Source organism: Carassius gibelio, chromosome B22 (genome assembly GCF_023724105.1).
Source record: "Carassius gibelio isolate Cgi1373 ecotype wild population from Czech Republic chromosome B22, carGib1.2-hapl.c, whole genome shotgun sequence".
Lineage (NCBI taxonomy): Eukaryota > Metazoa > Chordata > Actinopteri > Cypriniformes > Cyprinidae > Carassius > Carassius gibelio.
Window position 1 is genome coordinate 20,303,889 of NC_068417.1, and position 19,949 is coordinate 20,323,837.

The following is a 19,949-nucleotide window of genomic DNA, read 5'->3' on the forward strand; positions in this document are numbered from 1 at the left end:
GAATCAGTTTTTTTTAACTCTTTTTATTGCTAGATTTCAATTGGTAAAGAATGGCAAATCACAGAAAAACAAAAGTGAATAATTTTTATAGATTTAAAACAAAACATAACATGCAATTTAAATGTTACAAGCTAATCATTTGATTAGAAAATGCACCTGTCTTAGAAAAAAAAAAAAAGATTTAATGAGAGGAATCGGTTCGATAGAACTGCGAATGCTGGCCATGTGCTCATCAATATTGCCCAATTTTTGTCAAGCTGAAAACAATAATTAGCGCATTTGCATTATTGTTGGAGGAAGGTGTAGACGTTAATAAAACACAATCTAATAGGTAGCAAATGTTATTGATTGTTAACCAATCTATCCCTTCAGCCGAAAAACGAAAGTCATCGGTCATAAATGGATAAGGAAGCGTGACGCCGCTGCTCAGCTTTGATATCATTGGCTGTCAATGTCCCTTGTCATCGCAGGGTTGTCTGTGGTTGGACTATCCTTTAACCCATACTAAACAGCGCATCGTGTTACAAAAGAACGTTTTGCTACTATTATCACATTAGTAATATATTAAGTCAACAATTAAGGGTTGCTATGTTGAGGAAAATTACCTCTTTAGCGAGTTCCTAACCCTAACCCTAATCATAACTTCGATGAACTACAAAAAACAGCCCCTAGTTTCGCCTTTCCATATATAGAACGACGGAGGCTTGTGGGTAATGTAGTTTAAATCGTTTTATTGACGAAATGAAATAAATAATATATTTAATGGAAAACTGGATATATGAATAGTTTCATTGTGCAAACCTCTATGATATAATTGAAAGACAGAGTGAAATTTGGTATTTTAGAGGGAGCAATATGTAAAATGGCTTTATGAAACATTTCCATTAATTTCTGAAAACTGTGCCCAACATTATTTTATCAGCATAGCATAAGTAAAAATTCTTCTGGTTTTCTCTTTGATTCATTAATTGGACTCTGATTTACAGCCATTTCAAATGTACAGTTTTTGGCTCTTCCGGGGGGTGCTACTGGGCCCCTGGGGGTAGAAGGGCAGTAAAACCTACATGTATGTATTCTCCTCATAATGGACAACAAACTGAGCTGAGTCACATTTATATCTGACAGTTTTCATAGACTAACCTTTTCTTATTCTTATGTCATGAGCAGTAAAGCTTTTGACAGGACATGGTGAGGCCATCTGATGAAACATGGCAAAATTAGAAAGAAATGATTTAATAATAAAAATTATAGATTATTTATTTTATTTTTGAAGTTAACAGTAATAAATATAATGGATAAACCTGCAACAACATGCCATTATCTATTCCCCACTGTTAAGCAATAATCAAGGACAATTTATACACATTGTGATACTTCACTATTCCACAAGGAATAATTCATGGAGTACTCAGAATACTATATATATTAACTAATTAGCAACAATCAGTGTAAAAATGTCCTCCTCATCCCCTTATCTGGGTCCTCAGATGCTGAACATCAGTAATGTGCGTGCTCTTGGATTTAATGCAGTACAAGATCCATGTTGATCATTCCTGCTACATTCTCAGTTATCCCTCAAGTGTTTGTAACTATAAAGTAAATGGCTTTTCAAAATAATTCATCTAGTAAATCCCTTTATATATATATATATAGATATATATATATATAGGCATATTTGTGATTAAATATATACAATACTAACTTTCTGGTGTATTGTTGTTCCAGGTGTCATTAATGTTTAAGCAAAAAATAATCCTGGTAATTAATATGTAGTTTTTCAAGTGTAGAATAAACCCATAGTAGCCTACAGTATCTAGTAAAATTATGAATTTACCAAGAATTTTCAACACACAATATTCACCATATTAATTTTATTGAAGCATAGACTATGAAGTTGATAAAGTAGCTTCAAGACAAACACAGTTCAAGGAAAATAATAAAGGATCAAAAATTCATTAATATCATAAATTAATCAGTTCACACAGATGAGTGATGAAATGTCCTTAAAAGTAAAAATAATCCATCCAGTCAACTGTGATACAGATCATGTGATACATTTAAGACATGTGATACTGTTCCAGAAAATAATGATTCCCATCATCACATCTAAACTGGTTTCATCTCCCCATCGTGTTCTTCTTCTCTCGTGTCTGGAAACAGTTTGTGGTTGATATCCAGCACTGGTGTGGTGTAGCCTTTTCTCAGCCAGAGGATCTCTCAGTCCTAAGATCCCAGACCTGGTCAAAGTGAAACACACAATACAGATGAAGTTGTTTAATGGACAGAGAGCTCAGCTTATGTTCTGTGTGATTTTAGCAGGGTGAGCAACTATGACCCTTGTAGTACTGTACACTTACCATTCTTCAAGCTGTTTTAAGACCTTTTGAGAAGGTTTTTCTCTGAAGACAATTTACCACATCCTCTTCTTTCAGTCCTTTCAAGAGCATCACTTGGTCAAAACCCCCCATTTGGCTGATGAGATCATCTGTACAAATTAAAATACTGCAATAAAAATTTCATTCTGCAAGAATTAAGGCAAAGGACTTGCCCATGAGACACCCCTTAGCATGTGACAGAATTTTTTGCCTCTATAATTCATCTATTGTTGCAGTAAATGTGTCTTTTTTCCCCTCTCTAATCTATCTTCAAAGTTCCTGACTTCTCTCACAAATGTGTTTTAGTGTAAGGCCTGGCTTCAAACCAATCAACTATCAATCCACAATTTATAATACAACATTTATGAAACAATGAAATAATGTAAACCACTTACATAAAACTTGTATTCTTTTATTTAAGACAAACAGTTGGTGTTTTTTTTTTTTTTTTTTACTTAAAGTTTAAAAATATTCGGGTCACACTTTGCCTACATGATTTAATTGTAATAGCTGTATATAATTTTTTTTTTATTAAGAATAAAAACATAGAAAGAATAAATTACGGCTGAGATGAACGGTCCTGTGAGATAAAATCATAAAGTGCTGTAACACATAACACAGCATTGCACAGCATTGCTTCAACACACACATACCAGAGGACTTCTGTCTTTGTTTGGGCTTAAGATGGCCGTCTTCATTCCTCATGAGCAAATCATTTCCTTGGTCTTCCTTCTCTTCTGAAAAACAAGATAATCTTACTCTGTGTGCAATTAACATTGCTCATTAAACATATAATTAAGTTAATTTAAAATAAGATTCAGACCAGAGCATTTGATGAGTAAATGTTGATTCAGAAATATTTTAAACAAATGTACCTGGGAAGAGCTGATCATGGCAAAATTCGCTGAGACTCAGTAACAGCTCTTTTAGTTTTTAGGAAGGTTTGTGAGGGTTGGCTCTTAAAAGAGCTGTTGAGCTTGAACAGCATTATCTGCAAACAATCCTGTAAGACAGAAAGAAAGAAAAATATTACTACATTACATGCATCTTATACATTACTGTGCGTATGTGTGTGTGTAATTATACAGCTATATTCATATATATATTAAAAAAAATTATTACAAGCTAACAGGACTGTTATCAGTAGTGCGCAAGTCTTAATAATGCCAAAGCGCAGTGCCCTTAATGAACACTAAACCCACATTATCTCCAATACCGCTCCGGAGCTCTATACCAGGCTTAGTGTATCCCATCATGCATCAATTTTTGGAATAAATTGTGAGACCTTTTGTCGAGATCTCACAAGGGGTCACGGAAACCTTTACAATGTATGTAAAATATTAATAATAATAATAATAATAATAGTAATAATTAGATATTGAAAATAATTTTTCAATTAATTTATTTTAAAATGCAAAGTTGAATGATCAAACTAAAAATCTCTGTAAACACTTAAGTGTGTCCCATAAGGCAGTGGCTCCCAATCCTGGTCCTGGAGAAGCCCAACACTGCACATTTGAGATGTCTCCCTGATCAAACACACCTGATTCAACTCATCAGCTCATCAGTGAAGACTCCAAGACCTCAAAAGTGTGTTTGTGAGATAAGAGAGACGCCAAAACCGTGCAGTGCTGGGGTTCTCCAGGATCAGGATTGGGAACCACTGTCATCAGGTGATGAAAAGTTCGACACACACTTGTGGTCATCATGCTCACTCGAACACTTGGCCTAAACATAGGAAAGACGTCAAATAAATAATCGATTGGTCAAGTGCAAAGATGGCAAGTGTGGGTATTTGGACAGTGCAAAAGTTTAAGAAACAACAAATGGTGTGCAATTTATAACAGCAGTTTGATAAAAAGGTAAAAACAACACAGACTTACTGCTGCAAATGTCTGCCTCCGCAGCTTTCAGTCTTCTCCATTTCTGAAGGAAAACCTCTCCACAAACACCACAGGGATGACTGCTTCCTTTACATCTTTTCAACAACAAAAAAAATACATAAATAATAAAAATAAGAAAGGGAGAGGGGTACAATAAAATAGAACTATAAACAGAATTTTAATAATGTTTTGTGAGCAAAATATTTAAAATATAAACTGATATGAATGAACTGCAGGAAGGGAAAAATGTTTCCTTTTATTTATTTACTTTTTTTGGATTTACATAAAAAGGTATCAAAAGCATGGTACAGTAAATGTGTGATATCTGTCATATAAAAGCACATCAAAAACGACCATTACAGTTGTACAACCAAAGTTAGTTTGATGATTATTGTATTGTTGTATTGGTTATTAATATACCATAGTAGAACTACAGTTACTGTGGCAAAAACATGGTAAATGTCCCGTTCCTGGGTTTTAACTTCAAATTTAATTTGTTGCTATTGTACGTGTCGTGGTTACCATGATTTTACTACAAATTTACATCTTTGACATGAAATGAATATATTGAAAGTCTATGGCACGTCACGTGACCGACAGGGTTTAATCACACTAGTTAGCAGGTGTGTTCATTTAGTTAAACGCAATGAAACTCAAAAACAGCCGCGGATGACTGATATAATACAGCGAGTAAACAATATGGCGCTAATCTGATTAATAAAGACAGAATACATTTTATAACAGGCATTAAAAGAGCGTAATTATATCTACTCACCGACCCTGTGGCACGTGGAAACTGATGGCAAGTATCGCGATGTGTGCTGAATGAGACTTCTTGAACGTGATTTCATAGAGATGATGAACTATGAATAAGCGATAAGCGAAATGGGTTGTAAGAAAACTATGGCGTTACATTTTATTCAAAAGTTATGAGCGTGTAAGACATGCTCACGAGCACATTATGTTATTTCACACGCGCAAAAATGAACCTTCAGCTGGCATGATAAAAGTACTCGCGCACAAATTCAACAGCCGAGAGGTGTACATGTAGCTGCGAGCGAGCGCCTGGCATACTCGCATAGGTTAACTCTGCTTGTGCAGTGGAATCCTGCTCGCGCGCAGCGGGCTTCTGCTCGCGGAGTGCTGTTTTGCTCGCGCGGTGGATTTCTGCTCGCTCAGCTGATTTCTGCTCGCTCGAGTCTACATGACTTTTGACAATTTGGGGGCGGAAACCAAGGAGGGCACTAGATTGGTCTTATGGCTCTTATGATTGGTCACTTTCACACAGGGACATCCTTGTACCTTGATTGACAGCTCTCATTACAGGAAGCACGGAGTTGGGTTAAGTTACCACCGAAGAAGAGTGGGAATGAATTAGAATGAGTTTTCTAATATACATTAAATGTCTCTGCACGTATAAAATGCTGCACAGATGATAGTTAAATTAATTACCATCGATGTATATATTTGCGAACGATGAAGCCTACGTTTTTTTAAGAAAGTTAACATTGATGTTACATATTTTTGAGCAACAAGTAACGTAACTAGCTAGCCTATTCGTTCTGTAGCTAACGCCTTAGCCAACACTTGTGATGCTGATCGACAGACACTCATTTTAAAACTTTTAATCTTTAAAAACTGCATCTTAGACAACTAACGTTAGGCTAACTGAATCATAACATAATTGTTTTCACATGTAAAAGTACATGTGAAAACAATTATGTTATGATTCATTTAGGAAATATGTATCGTTAATGTTAACTTTCTTAACAAAACGTAGTCTTCATTGTTCGCTAATACACTCCAAAAATGGCTGAGTTAAAAATAACCCAATTGGCAACCCAGCGCTGGGTAAATATTAGATAGAACAGCATGCTGGGTTATTGAGAAAACCCAAGATTGCATTTTTTACCCTTTGTGTGTGTGCATTTTTTTTGGTTCTGGGTTATTCTTGCTGGGTTATTCTCATAATTTCACTTTTGCTTAACATAGCAATCATGGATTAATAAATAATGAAGAATACAGGTTATTTAGACTGTTAAAAATAATTTTAATGGAATCTGACATTCACAAATTTGTACCAATGACAAACAACATGCAATTTTCCCTTTTTTTTTGTTTCCATCAAATCCCAAAAAAAAAAAAAAAAAAAAAAAAACAGTTGCAATAAATAAGAAAATTATTTCTGAATGACCGGTGTCTAGCAGTTTAACCATTACATTTTTACATGTTTAGCTATTTAAATACACAGTGAAATGACATTGACAATTAAAATTTTTTACATTTAAATGTAAAATCATTTAAAGATGTCCTAAAATGTATATTATAAATTTATATCATGTCGTTACAAACCCGTAAGACCTTCGTTCATCTTCAGAACACAAGATATTTTCGATGAAATTCGAGAGCTTTCAGACCAGGGTGAATAATTAATGACAATTTTCATTTTTGGGTGTACTATTGTCAAACACTTAAGATTTGAAGCAAAGATCTACACCTGAGAGCAGTGTACTTTGTTATAGAGCCTGTCTATGGAAGTACAATTATAGAGCCTGTGTATGGAAGGACAATTTTCAAAAGGAATTGCAAATTATATTTTCAATTGCGTTTTCCACATGTGACACATTGTGACAATCCAAACACAATTGCAAATCTTGAACAAAAACACTGTTTCAAAAACACTGAACAAAAATTACTGTTTCAGTTTTTATGAATGCACAGTGACTGCCAAATTTCAAATGGAAAAACAATGTCCGTTTGCAGCTGTATTTTCCATGTATTATGAGTAATAAGCCTGTCATATTAAACAAATAATGCATCATAGCAGCTTTACAGTATTAAACAGGAAAATAGTGTGTAATAATGCAAAGGGACAACAGTAAACACTCAGTTTTCAGTTAAAGTCAGTTCATCATTGATTCAGTGATATATCGTCCCTCTGTGCAATCAAGTCAATGATATCGCTTGATATTAATTGTCTCCAACTAAGGAAAACCAAGGAACCGAAACTCCATCGGTGACAGAATGGAGACAAAACCTTGGGAGAAACCAGGCTCAGTTGGGGGTCAGTTCTCCTCTGACCAGACGAAACCAGTAGTTCAATTCCAGACTGCAGCAAAGTCAGATTGTGCAGAAGAATCATCTGTTTCCTGTGGTCTTGTCCTGGTGGACCTCTGAGACAAGGTCTTTACAGGGGATCTGTATCTGGGCTCTAGTTGTCCTGGTCTCCGCTGTCTTTCAGGGCAGTAGAGGTCCTTTCTAGGTGCTGATCCACCATCTGGTCTGGATACGTACTGGATCCGGGTGACTGCAGTGAACCTCTGATCTGGATACAGACTGGATCTGGTGGCTACGGTGACCTCGGAATAAGAGAGAAACAGACAAATATTAGCATAGATGCATCATAAGAACAAGTACATGAGGTTTTATGAATTGCAATGTCTGTTTTTTCACTGAAATGGAATTGCAATTACTTTAGCATCTGAATTTCCAATGCCTCACATTGAAAGCTGTCAATTTTTGTCAGAGGTTGGACCATACTATGGAGAGTGTTTGTATTGGGAGGTGACGTCACTCAAAGACAATTGTGCAAAATGCTTTTCACCTGATGAATAAAATATAGGTTAAGATGCAAATAGGTAAATCAGAGTAGAACTGCAATGTTGTTTTGCTGACGTGCATCAGAGTGGAAACCGTGAGAGATTTGGGGTAAAAACTACAAAATATCTCCCAATACAAACACGCCCCATAGTATAGTCCCACCCTTGACACAAATTGACAGCTTTCTGTGTAAGGCATCTGAAATTCAAATGCGTTTCAATTGCGTTTTGACTGTCACAATTTATGTGTCCACATGTGGAAAAATGCAATTAAATATACAATTTGCAATTCCTTTTGAAAATTGTCCAGAATATCCTTACCTGTTCATTGATTATGATCAATGCCTGAGAGATCTGCTGGCATTTTTAAATCGGCACGACAATTGGATGGGGTTTTGTGGACTCTGCTCAGTTAAAGAATTCCATGTTTGTTCCAACCTATAAAATAAAGTAAAAGAAAATACAAAGTATTTTAATTTGTTGACTGTTAATAACAGTGATTCAGTTCAATTAACTGTGTGAAGTTCATCATGAAATTGAGTCCATCATGTTTATGAGTTAAATTCACCTATGAGTTGGTCTACAGAAGCAGAATATGCTATAGTGGTTGGCTGAAAGGTGTGCTTTCAAACTGTCTAATCAATGGGATGTTCCAGTCATTATAAATCACAGTTTTATGTTAATATCCTGGCTTTATCAAACACACAGTCACTGGCAAAGTGAGGGAGATCACACAGAATGCGCGCACACAGACATTTCTATGACAAGTCACGCAGGTACTGGGTTACTCCCCAGCTTTAAAACAGTCCATTTACACTTATACAGTATTGTTCAAAATAATAGCAGTACAATGTGACTAACCAGAATAATCAAGGTTTTTCGTATATTTTTTTATTGCTACGTGGCAAACAAGTTACCAGTAGGTTCAGTAGATTCTCAGAAAACAAATGAGACCCAGCATTCATGATATGCACGCTCTTAAGGCTGTGCAATTGGGCAATTAGTTGAATTAGTTGAAAGGGGTGTGTTCAAAAAAATAGCAGTGTGGCATTCAATCACTGAGGTCATCAATTTTGTGAAGAAACAGGTGTGAATCAGGTGGCCCCTATTTAAGGATGAAGCCAACACTTGTTGAACATGCATTTGAAAGCTGAGGAAAATGGGTCGTTCAAGACATTGTTCAGAAGAACAGCGTACTTTGATTAAAAAGTTGATTAGAGAGGGGAAAACCTATAAAGAGGTGCAAAAAATGATAGGCTGTTCAGCTAAAATGATCTCCAATGCCTTAAAATGGAGAGCAAAACCAGAGAGACGTGGAAGAAAACGGAAGACAACCATCAAAATGGATAGAAGAATAACCAGAATGGCAAAGGCTCAGCCAATGATCACCTCCAGGATGATCAAAGACAGTCTGGAGTTACCTGTAAGTACTGTGACAGTTAGAAGACGTCTGTGTGAAGCTAATCTATTTTCAAGAATCCCCCGCAAAGTCCCTCTGTTAAAAAAAAGGCATGTGCAGAAGAGGTTACAATTTGCCAAAGAACACATCAACTGGCCTAAAGAGAAATGGAGGAACATTTTGTGGACTGATGAGAGTAAAATTGTTCTTTTTGGGTCCAAGGGCCACAGGCAGTTTGTGAGACGACCCCCAAACTCTGAATTCAAGCCACAGTACACAGTGAAGACAGTGAAGCATGGAGGTGCAAGCATCATGATATGGGCATGTTTCTCCTACTATGGTGTTGGGCCTATTTATCGCATACCAGGGATCATGGATCAGTTTGCATATGTTAAAATACTTGAAGAGGTCATGTTGCCCTATGCTGAAGAGGACATGCCCTTGAAATGGTTGTTTCAACAAGACAATGACCCAAAACACACTAGTAAACGGGCAAAGTCTTGGTTCCAAACCAACAAAATTAATGTTCTGGAGTGGCCAGCCCAATCTCCAGACCTTAATCCAATTGAGAACTTGTGGGGTGATATCAAAAATGCTGTTTCTGAAGCAAAACCAAGAAATGTGAATGAATTGTGGAATGTTGTTAAAGAATCATGGAGTGGAATAACAGCTGAGAGGTGCCACAAGTTGGTTGACTCCATGCCACACAGATGTCAAGCAGTTTTAAAAAACTGTGGTCATACAACTAAATATTAGTTTAGTGATTCACAGGATTGCTAAATCCCAGAAAAAAAAAAAAATGTTTGTACAAAATAGTTTTGAGTTTGTACAGTCAAAGGTAGACACTGCTATTTTTTTGAACACACCCCTTTCAACTAATTGCCCAATTGCACAGCCTTAAGAGCGTGCATATCATGAATGCTGGGTCTTGTTTGTTTTCTGACAATCTACTGAACCTACTGGTAACTTGTTTGCCACGTAGCAATAAAAAATATACTAAAAACCTTGATTATTCTGGTTAGTCACATTGTACTGCTATTATTTTGAACAATACTGTAGGTGTACCAAAGTAATAAGGACAAGTCAAAAACATGATCTGGAAAATGGGTATATGAAGTTTACGCTCATAAATTATGTAATCTGAACATAAAGTTACATAAAGTGCAGCTTTATGCACGAAATAAAAATGTATGTGCGTTTAAGTTAAGTGAGGGTTAACGTTAGTTGATTATAACAGACAAATAATTATGTAAAATGTATAATAAACATGAACTTACCGTTAGATGCCTCAATAAGACTGCACTCGAAGAGTTTGTCTCACACAAGTGTATCCATGTGCTTTTCTGAAAGGAAAAAACAACATTTTGAATTATAACTTGTATGTAAAAAGTCTTTATAAACCACACAAGCATTAAATCACCTCACTAACTCGGTCTACGGTCAAACTAATTTTTCCTCTATTTTCACAGATATTCGCATATTTCAGCCATCCGTCACTGTCTGAAACTTAATAAAACTGTATTAATCTGTCGTCGTAGATACCTTAGCACGATTATGTGAGTGACGTTACGTAGGTTGCCCGTTTGAGGTAAACTGTTCATCATTTAACGTAAATAATGTTGGCCTATAGAAGTTTAACAGTAATGTTGCCGCAAAAAAAAGTTATAATTCTACCAATTTAAAATAATTATTAAAGAAAACATTAAATAAACTTACCTTAAAACCGTTGAAAGCCGTGGCTTTGCCCCGTTGTTCTTCCAAAATGACAGTTGGGGAGCGATCTTCAAGGCGCGTTAAATAACCCAGCGCTGGTCCGGAAACAACCGAGCAGGTTTAACCCAACACGTCGTAAATTTGAAACTACCCAAAAGTGTTTAAAAAGAAATAAAATAACCCAACAAAATGACCCAACCCTTTCTAGAGTGTATATTCATCGATGGTAACTGATTTAACTATGATCAGCGCAGCATTTTATACGTGCAGAGACATTTAATGTATATTGGAAAACTCATTCTAATTCATTCCCACTCTTCTTCGGTGGTAACTTAACCCAACTCCGTGCTTCCTGTAATGAGAGCTGTCAATCAAGGTACAAGGATGTCCCTGTGTGAAAGTGACCAATCATAAGAGGGTCAGTGCCCTCCTTGGTTTCCGCCCCCAAATTGTCAAAAGTCATGTAGACTCGAGCGAGCAGAAATCAGCTGAGCGAGCAGAAATCCACCGCGCGAGCAAAACAGCACTCCGCGAGCAGAAGCCCGCTGCGCGCGAGCAGGATTCCACTGCACAAGCAGAGTTAACCTATGCGAGTATGCCAGGCGCTCGCTCGCAGCTACATGTACACCTCTCGGCTGTTGAATTTGTGCGCGAGTACTTTTATCATGCCAGCTGAAGGTTCATTTTTGCGCGTGTGAAATAACATAATGTGCTCGTGAGCATGTCTTACACGCTCATAACTTTTGAATAAAATGTAACGCCATAGAAAACGGTTAAACTGCTTACTTGCACGCGCCTTGGAGCGTTGTTAAACTCACCTTTTTATGTCGTTTTCCCTGCAGTTGAGCGTTGCTTTGGTCAAACTCACCGCTGAGTGCTGTTTTACCTGCAGTTGAGTGTTGTTAAACTCACCACTGATGAACGCGCTAAGCTTTGGCACAGAGATCACTTTGATATCAGATTGCGAGAATATTTAAACCCTTAAAAACAAGTTGGAGGGCCAGATAAAAACGATCTCTGTCATATATAATTTTTTTTGTAGCCTATTATTTATTTTTATTTATTCAGTGTAGTTGCGGTGTGCTGAACCAAGACGTCAAATTTAAACGCTGCTGAGTTCTATAGAAGTCTATCGGACTAACCTGCACGTTGAAAAATAACGCCAAAGGTATACCCAGTGCGTCAAAAAAGTGACGCCAGATCACTTGACCATGCGTCAGACATTTGACGAGTAGAGAGTGAGACTGTGTTGCATGAAACTGTGAACTTGCACAAGTCAGAACTTCTGTTATTGAGGTCAGTAAATGTGTGTCTAAACTGTGAGAATGTGGTTTAAAGTGCTGCAATGATCTTCAGCTGAAGCACACAGTGTTAGATGATGTTTCTGTGTGTTCATGTTCATGAAAGTGTGAGATCTTCTGCAGTTTTTTCTTACAACCACAAAGTAACTTTCTGAAAACCTGTTTGACTGAAAAATACCTTTGATAAATATCAGAAATGAGAGTTTTCAGATCCAGAATGATGTTTTCTTTCCTCCGAACTCTAATCCTGATTCTCCTGTGTGGTGAGTTACTCTTTTAATCAGGAAATGGGGTTAGTTAAACACAAATTTCCAATAAATAAATAAATTTACAAATAAACACATTTTAGAAAGTCAATCAATATGAAATTAAATCTAGTTAGATTTGTTGTCTAATAATTACATTATATTGCCTTTATATGATTTTCAGATGTGTTTGGTTCAGATGATGTGAAGTCAGTGTCAGTGTTGGAGGGAGATTCTGTCTCTCTGAACACTGATGTTACTGAAGTACAGAGTGAGCAGAAAATTATGTGGACGTTTGGACCTCAAAGGACTCAAATAGCTAGAATATATAAGCAGAACATTGATACAGATGCCACTAATACAATATTAGAAAACAGACTCCAGATGGACAATCAAACTGGATCTCTGACCGTCAGAAACATCAGATCTGAACACTCTGGACTTTATGAACTACAGATCTATATCTACAGAGGAATCTCAGTAAAGAGATTCAGTGTTTCTGTCTATGGTGAGAAAAATTATTAAGATATTTGAGATATTTACTAAATATGTTATGTTACAAAATATGCATAAAAAGGTTTCTTATTTCCATATTGTACTTATTTCATTATGTATGCTTATGTATATTAAGTATGCTGATCATTTTTATGATCACCATCTTCATTTATACTGTTTGTTTGCTTATTGATTATTATTGATATCTATTATCATAAGTTTATCATCCGTAGTTGAATAATTTAATTATGAACATGTTATACTTTAAAGCTGCGGTAGGGAACTTTTGACGCTCTAGCGGTTAATAAACAGAACTGCTTGCGTCTTGCGGAAGAACATCGTAGCCGGAACTACTTCTCTCTGTTTATGTCTATGAAGAATCACAAAGGTACTGGGTTACTCCGCCGCGGTATCCCCGAAGCAATCTAAAATAGTCCGAATATAAACACTTATTATAGGTGCACCCTAGTGATTCAGGACAAGCTAAAAACACGGTTTGGAAAATGGATTCATGGTGTACTCGCTTATTATATAAATTTTTCTACATTTTGAACACAAACAAAGTTACGGACCGCAGCTCTGATTGGTTGTTTCTTACCTGGAGCAGATGGATTTCTGCAAATGGCAATAGGACCACTGGGAGGAGCCAGAGGAGCTTGATTTTTTCACAGATTATCTGTCTCATATTCTACTGTCAGGACATAATGACAGGTTTAATAAATATGTAAAAAATATATTTTTACAAAAGTTACCTACTGCAGCTTTAAATATTGTTAGACTTCACCCCTCTCCTGACTCTCTAATGTATGAGATCTCATCTTTATTCTCTTTCTATTGTCTTCACCAATGAATCATTCGGTGAACACAAAATAAGATGTTTGGAACAATGTGGATAACCAAACAGTCGCTGGTCCTCACTGACTCGTACATTTTTTCGTGAACTATCCCTTGAAGGGAATTACAGCTTTTGTGTTTTCGTACATGCATAATATTGTATTGTACTGAATATTAACTAAAAGTTTTCTAATTTAATGCTTAATTTAAGATAGTTATTGTAATAGAATAAGGTCATGCAGAATAAGCCATTAATATGTGCTTTATAAGTAATAAACAGCCAATATCTACAAAGAAGATTAATAATATCTAGACATTTCATGATCATTAATGTTGTTCTAAAATGATATTTGTTTCTCTCATGTTCTCCAGCTCTTCTTCCTGTTCCTGTCATCACCAGTAACTCCTCAAACTGTTCTTCATCATCACCATCATCATCATCAGTGTCCAGATGCTCACTGCTGTGTTCAGTTGTGAATGTGAGTGCTGTGACTCTCTCCTGGTACAAAGGAAACAGTTTATTGTCCAGCATCAGTGTGTCTGATCTCAGCATCAGTCTCTCTCTACCTCTGGAGATTGAGTGTCTGGATGATTCATACAGATGTGTTGTTGCTTATTCATTCACTAACAGGACTAAACATCTCAACAACACTGATCTCTGTCAGCCATGTTCAGGTGAGAAGCAACATTTTCAACATATTTTCTTTCTAAATGTGCAGTTCATAGCATTTGGATGAATGTGCAGGTATATATCAGCAGTAAATGCACTTTACAGACCTGAAAGAGTTAAAGTCCACTAATGTTTCCTTGTTCTTCTGTTTCAGACTCTGTTCATTGTTGTGGTTCTACTGAAGCTGTGATCCGATTGGTCGTCTCTGCTCTGGTGGGCGTGGCTACTGTTGCAGTAGTCGTTTATGACATCACATCTAGAAGAGCTCAGTAAGACAAGACACCAGGGGGCGATATTTTCTAATCGAACCCCATGTGCATTACATCTGACAATCTGAATTCAAGAGTAAGATAAAAGTTTAGAAAACTATGATCAAATTAAACTTATGTTCTCTAATAAATAAAACTCCTATTTGAATACAAAGAACATTAAAAAGAAAAGTAAGTAGTAAACCTTTTTTTCCCCTTTGAGAGCTGTATCATGAAATGTGTTTTTATTGGTCACTTCCTATTGCATGTGCCTCAAGGAATAGTTATTTTACTTGTTTGTATAGAGTGCTGTAGTGATGGTGTTTTGACCAATTAACCCAGAAGTAAGCATCACACTGGTTCCCCTGAGTAAATAATGGTTTAACCAAAAACCCATTAAAACACACAGACACACACACACACACACACACTCACACACGCACACACACACATACACACACACACACACACACACACACACACACACACACACACACACACACAAAATAATAACGTACAAAGTTAATTTCAGTTGAAGCGGATTCAACTGGTTCAAGTTTCACATAATGACAGTTTTGTTATCAGCCTGAAAATGTGAATTCCAATTCATAATAGTCTGATTTGCATAACTGATTTCATGTTCTGTTGACTTTGTGTAAATATCAAACCACAGTCCAAGACACAGAAAGGTTTTTTTATTTTATTTTTGAGCTGAGGCTTACTTGTTTAGTATGAATGTAATTTGGACGTACTACATTCGTGACCTACCTTTAACCAAAACCTTGAACTTGATGCTCATTTTTGGGGGAGGGGCAGGGGTCATTTTGTATACAGCAGATGTTCTGCACTCTCAGGAAAAAAAAAAAAACTAGGTCAAAATAATAATATGTTCCAGTTAGGTACTATTATGTTCACTTTAGTAAATACCTGTAAGGTAAAAAAAAAAAAGGAGAAAAAAAAAAAGATGGTGTATCTTTTGAAAGGGTACTGCCTCAATGACAGCTTTTGAACCTTTATTTTTCTGAGAGTGTGGGAAACACACACACACACACCTCCTGTGTAGCAGGTGGATGCTTTATCTTAATCACTTTGAAAACTGCAGCTGCCAAAATCTTTGTTTATTTGACATCAAAGTGAGTTTTATTTTATAACAAAGAAAGTGAAAGTGCTGTGCAATTACTGAACGTCAAACACCTGCAAACACAGATGCCCTTCTTCACCTTTTACGCTGCATCCACACTATACATTTATTTATATATATATATATATATATATATATATATATATATGTGTGTGTGTGTGTGTGTGAAGAGTTCAGATGCAAAGCATCTAAATTCCGTCTGAAATTTTCTTTTTAAAATGAACCTAAACATAGCAGCCAGACAAAAATGCTAATTTTAGACGAAAATTTCAGACAGACGGCATCTAGAGGGTTTTGGATCTGAACTCTTCATATTTTATCTCTCTTTTTTTTTAATAAGCATTGGTGCAAAGTCTAGCAAATGTACATATATATATATATATATATATATATATATATATATATATATATATATATATGTATCAGTGTTTAAAAACTAACAATGGAAAACATTTTGGAAGGTCAAGCATCAGTGGATTGATGTCCATTGTGATTTTGCCACCACATTGAAAACATTATTAAATTTACTTTTAAATGTATATATTTTAAAATTGGTTCATTTATGTGGCACATTGGGTACACTGTGTAATATTAAATCATTAAAAATAATAGTTTAGATTAATTTTAGTGCTTTCTAACAATGTCCCAATGTGTGATGGGATTATGGTTTCTCAGTTTTTCTTGGTTATTCTTGACAAGTTTCAGAGGATGTGGTTTGTAAGTGAGAGATGAAGGAAATGTGAAGTCACACAACACAGAAATCAAGTGTCCATTCTCTTAAAGGGATAGTTCACACAAAAAATGCCATTTTGTTATCATTTCTTCATAATCGTACTCTTATAAACCTGTATGAACCTCTTTTCCTCTTTTGCGTACCTCTGTGTGGTAAATTCATCAAGATACAACGCGGAGATTGCTTTATTCTTCTGTTGATTATGTGGATCAAGGTCAGGTTAATCAGTCCACAGGGATTTCTTCTTTCAAACACAAACCAGTCAAATGTGCAATACTTTTCATTTGATCTGACTGATATGTAAGATCAAGGTTTCTGACTGTCAAACGAGACGCACAAATATTTCTGATAAAGCATGTTTTATTAACTTTATTTGATAACATAATTTGTAACTGTAATGGTACAAATAAACGTAATGTAATTATGGTAGGTTTGCATTAAATAAAAGATTGCTGTTTGAATTCATGTGTGTTTTTATCAATGCTTATTTGTTTTGTGAAAGATCTGCAGCATAAATCATTATCTGTCTATGAGCATTTAAAAAAAAATCATTGTTATACAAACATTTTCGAGAAATAAGTAATTTGTACATTTACATCATTGGTATGATAAAAATACGTGAAAAATACATTATGAAGCTGTGTATACACACCATGAGTTCAACTTTCATTTCGTGAACAGTAGTGAACATTAGTGTATTAAATTAATTCACCAGACCTAAACATACACAGTTTCAAATCCACTGGCTCAGTTTACATTTATAGTATAGTAATAATAGCAGTGTATATCTTATTTGCATTTGAAGTGATATTATAAATCCTGTAAACATATTGAAGGTAATATTTGGACTTCTCCGGTTCTCTGCACTGACGTTAGGCACAACCAGAAGTATCGAAGCACACACTCGCAAGACCGGAAATCCATCATGGCGGCTATATGCAACTAGCCCATTGCGAATAAAAAATGTTTGTGGGTCAAAGACGTTAAGATGTCCGCATCAAAAGAAATGTACAAAAGTGATTTTGTGTCCATAGAAAGCACATTAAATGTAAGTAAAATGTCTACTTTTAAGGTTTCAAATAAGTTTTGGGAGAATAAAATGTCAAAATTTGGTTGAAATAATGTTACATTGTCATTCAGTGTAACACAATATTTATGCAAAAATTCAAACAACATGCTTATTCTGACGTGTACATATTAAAATAGCTAAAAGAATAATGGAGCATACAAAATTATATTTGTGTTTTAAGTTAGTAACAAATACTTAATGACAAATGGGCAAAACTTAGGATAGTGGCAAATGTTAAAAATGTAAAATTACAATTCATTAGTATTTGGGGTGAAAGTGATTAGTCTTTTAATATGTCATAAATTGATTTCTGTTGTAAATATGCCTGACAAGATTGTTACACTGAATGACATTTTACTTGGTGTCTTCTGTAAATCAGGGGAAAATGTATGATATTTAATTTTTGCTCAGATAAAACAAAACAAAATTGCAATTAAATAAAACAGAAAACTTTTTTATTTTTTTATTTTTTGGGGGGGGGAGGGGGGGTGGACTACAACAGTTTAAACCAGCATTACACTTTTTTTTATGCTTAAACACTTTTGACCCTTATGTAAATAAAAACCACTGTTAAATGAATATCCTTTAAAATTAATTATTCTAGTGCTTGTGCATTTTGCATGGTACATATTTAATGTATATTTGTTTGTTTGTTCACAGAATGCAGAAAAAAACACTAAGTTCTTCGTGCTCGATGACACACTCTAGCGAATACTGAATCTAAGTGAGATGTTCTATGCTCATTTCTTAGGCTCTTGGCCTAAAGCTAGGGTATTTATATTTGTACCTTTTGTTAAGGTACCGCACCAGTGACAGCCTTTTGTGCCTTTTTCAATAATGTATGAGTGTGTGGGTGGATTGTTTGGTGTGTTTAGCTGAAGGTCAGCTTATGCCATCAGTGTAAACAATCTTAATGCATAATTATGTTTATAATATAAATACCTCAATGTTAATGCAAAAACTTATTGCAGTTCAGGATCTCCAGCCTTCATCTGCAATTAACTAAAATATCTTCATTTGTTTGAAGCAAAGCCTGATGCCAAATATCTGCTGTACCCTGAAGAAAGAAAGAAGTAAAAATTCTGTCAATTTATTGATCTATATTTGATCAAAGAGTAAGAGATGCAGTCAAGCCACAGGAAACAGTGGTTTACTGTATAAACTTTGCAAGGGTAAAAATGTACTTGTGTTTGCAAAACTAAAGTCGGTTTTAAAAACTAGTGCTTCCACATTTTCTGAAGACAAAATAAACAAAGACATGACTCCTGTCTTCATCTGAGCCAGTTTACAACTATTTGTTCAATTCTCAGCCAGTTTCCACATTTATTAATGAGTTTTATTGTTTTATGCCTCAGCTTTGGTGGGGACACCCCCATACCCCCAACCCCCCCGAATTCTTTTGTAGTAAGATACCAGTGATTTAATGCTTTCCTTTTTTAATTTCATACTGTTGGCAATACAGAATATCACAATACAGCAGTGAATCTAATTCCTCTCATAATATTATCCTGACCCCGATATACCATCCTGTATACTGTCCATAAAGAGCTAGTATAACTTTATAATCTCAAAAATGCACTCTCAAAGAAAAAAAAAAAAAAAAAAAACCTGAGACTGTGTAAATGCTGAACAACCAAACGTGTATTAACAAATTATGAGGTACATTAGTATTTACACTATCAAAAAATACTCTGCCACAAGGACACAAATCTAAATAAATAAATACATATAATAACCTTTTTCTATTATAAACACTATTTACCCTCCAGTACACTCACATTTATGTTGACTGCAAGATTCCAAGTTAAGGTACAGGCTTATTGACATTGTTACTTGCTAACGTAGCATTCTATAATCCTGGGTAACACATACTATCACCAGTTAATATTATTTCCCACAGTAGAATCTGCATTTGAAAGCCTGGTCAGTTACTACTGCTAGTTTATTTTTGTGGCTAGCTAGTTATTTTGCTTACTTACACTCTGACTCTGCTTTATTAAAAAGCTTCTTATGTCCCTTTTGCATAAGTTATCTACAAAGTAAAAAAAAAAGGGGGCAAAAAAACGGAATATTAAAATGTTTTTACTCTGGCCTTTGTATGTGCCAGAGAGACAGCCTCCGTCAACCTCCCGCTCGCCGCTAGTGCAAGCACAAAAGTAGTCCCGGCCCGCGCGTGTAGCCTGTCAGATACCCCGCCGCCAATCAAATTACGGCGTTTCTTGTACTATCGTCATCCTGGCCGTT

General features: G+C 35.6%; 2 protein-coding genes and 2 long non-coding RNA genes across 5 annotated transcripts in view; 2 read left to right on the forward strand and 2 right to left on the reverse strand.

Annotated features, from left to right (window-relative positions):
* LOC127986959 (CD48 antigen-like) overlaps nt 1-19,949 on the forward strand; it is a 176,953-nt gene that overhangs the window by 146,348 nt on the left and 10,656 nt on the right. The window lies entirely within an intron of this gene.
* Nucleotides 1,857-5,459, reverse strand: LOC127986987 (uncharacterized). 2 transcript variants are annotated; one of them, XR_008161014.1, is made up of 6 exons: nt 5,034-5,459; nt 4,259-4,353; nt 3,251-3,378; nt 3,029-3,109; nt 2,358-2,485; nt 1,857-2,237 (listed from the first exon to the last, which is right to left on the reverse strand). It is a non-coding gene; the product is annotated as an uncharacterized LOC127986987 (long non-coding RNA). The 2 variants fall into 2 exon arrangements; XR_008161013.1 differs by having other exon boundaries at nt 3,029-3,112.
* On the reverse strand, nt 6,417-11,300 carry LOC127986996 (uncharacterized). The gene is made up of 4 exons (XR_008161023.1): nt 10,973-11,300; nt 10,534-10,599; nt 8,179-8,295; nt 6,417-7,617 (listed from the first exon to the last, which is right to left on the reverse strand). It is a non-coding gene; the product is annotated as an uncharacterized LOC127986996 (long non-coding RNA).
* Nucleotides 11,683-15,988, forward strand: LOC127986967 (uncharacterized). The gene is made up of 4 exons (XM_052589243.1): nt 11,683-12,533; nt 12,700-13,023; nt 14,217-14,519; nt 14,669-15,988. Exons 1-4 carry the CDS (start codon nt 12,467-12,469, stop codon nt 14,785-14,787), a joined length of 813 nt encoding a protein of 270 aa, XP_052445203.1. The 5' UTR covers nt 11,683-12,466; the 3' UTR covers nt 14,788-15,988.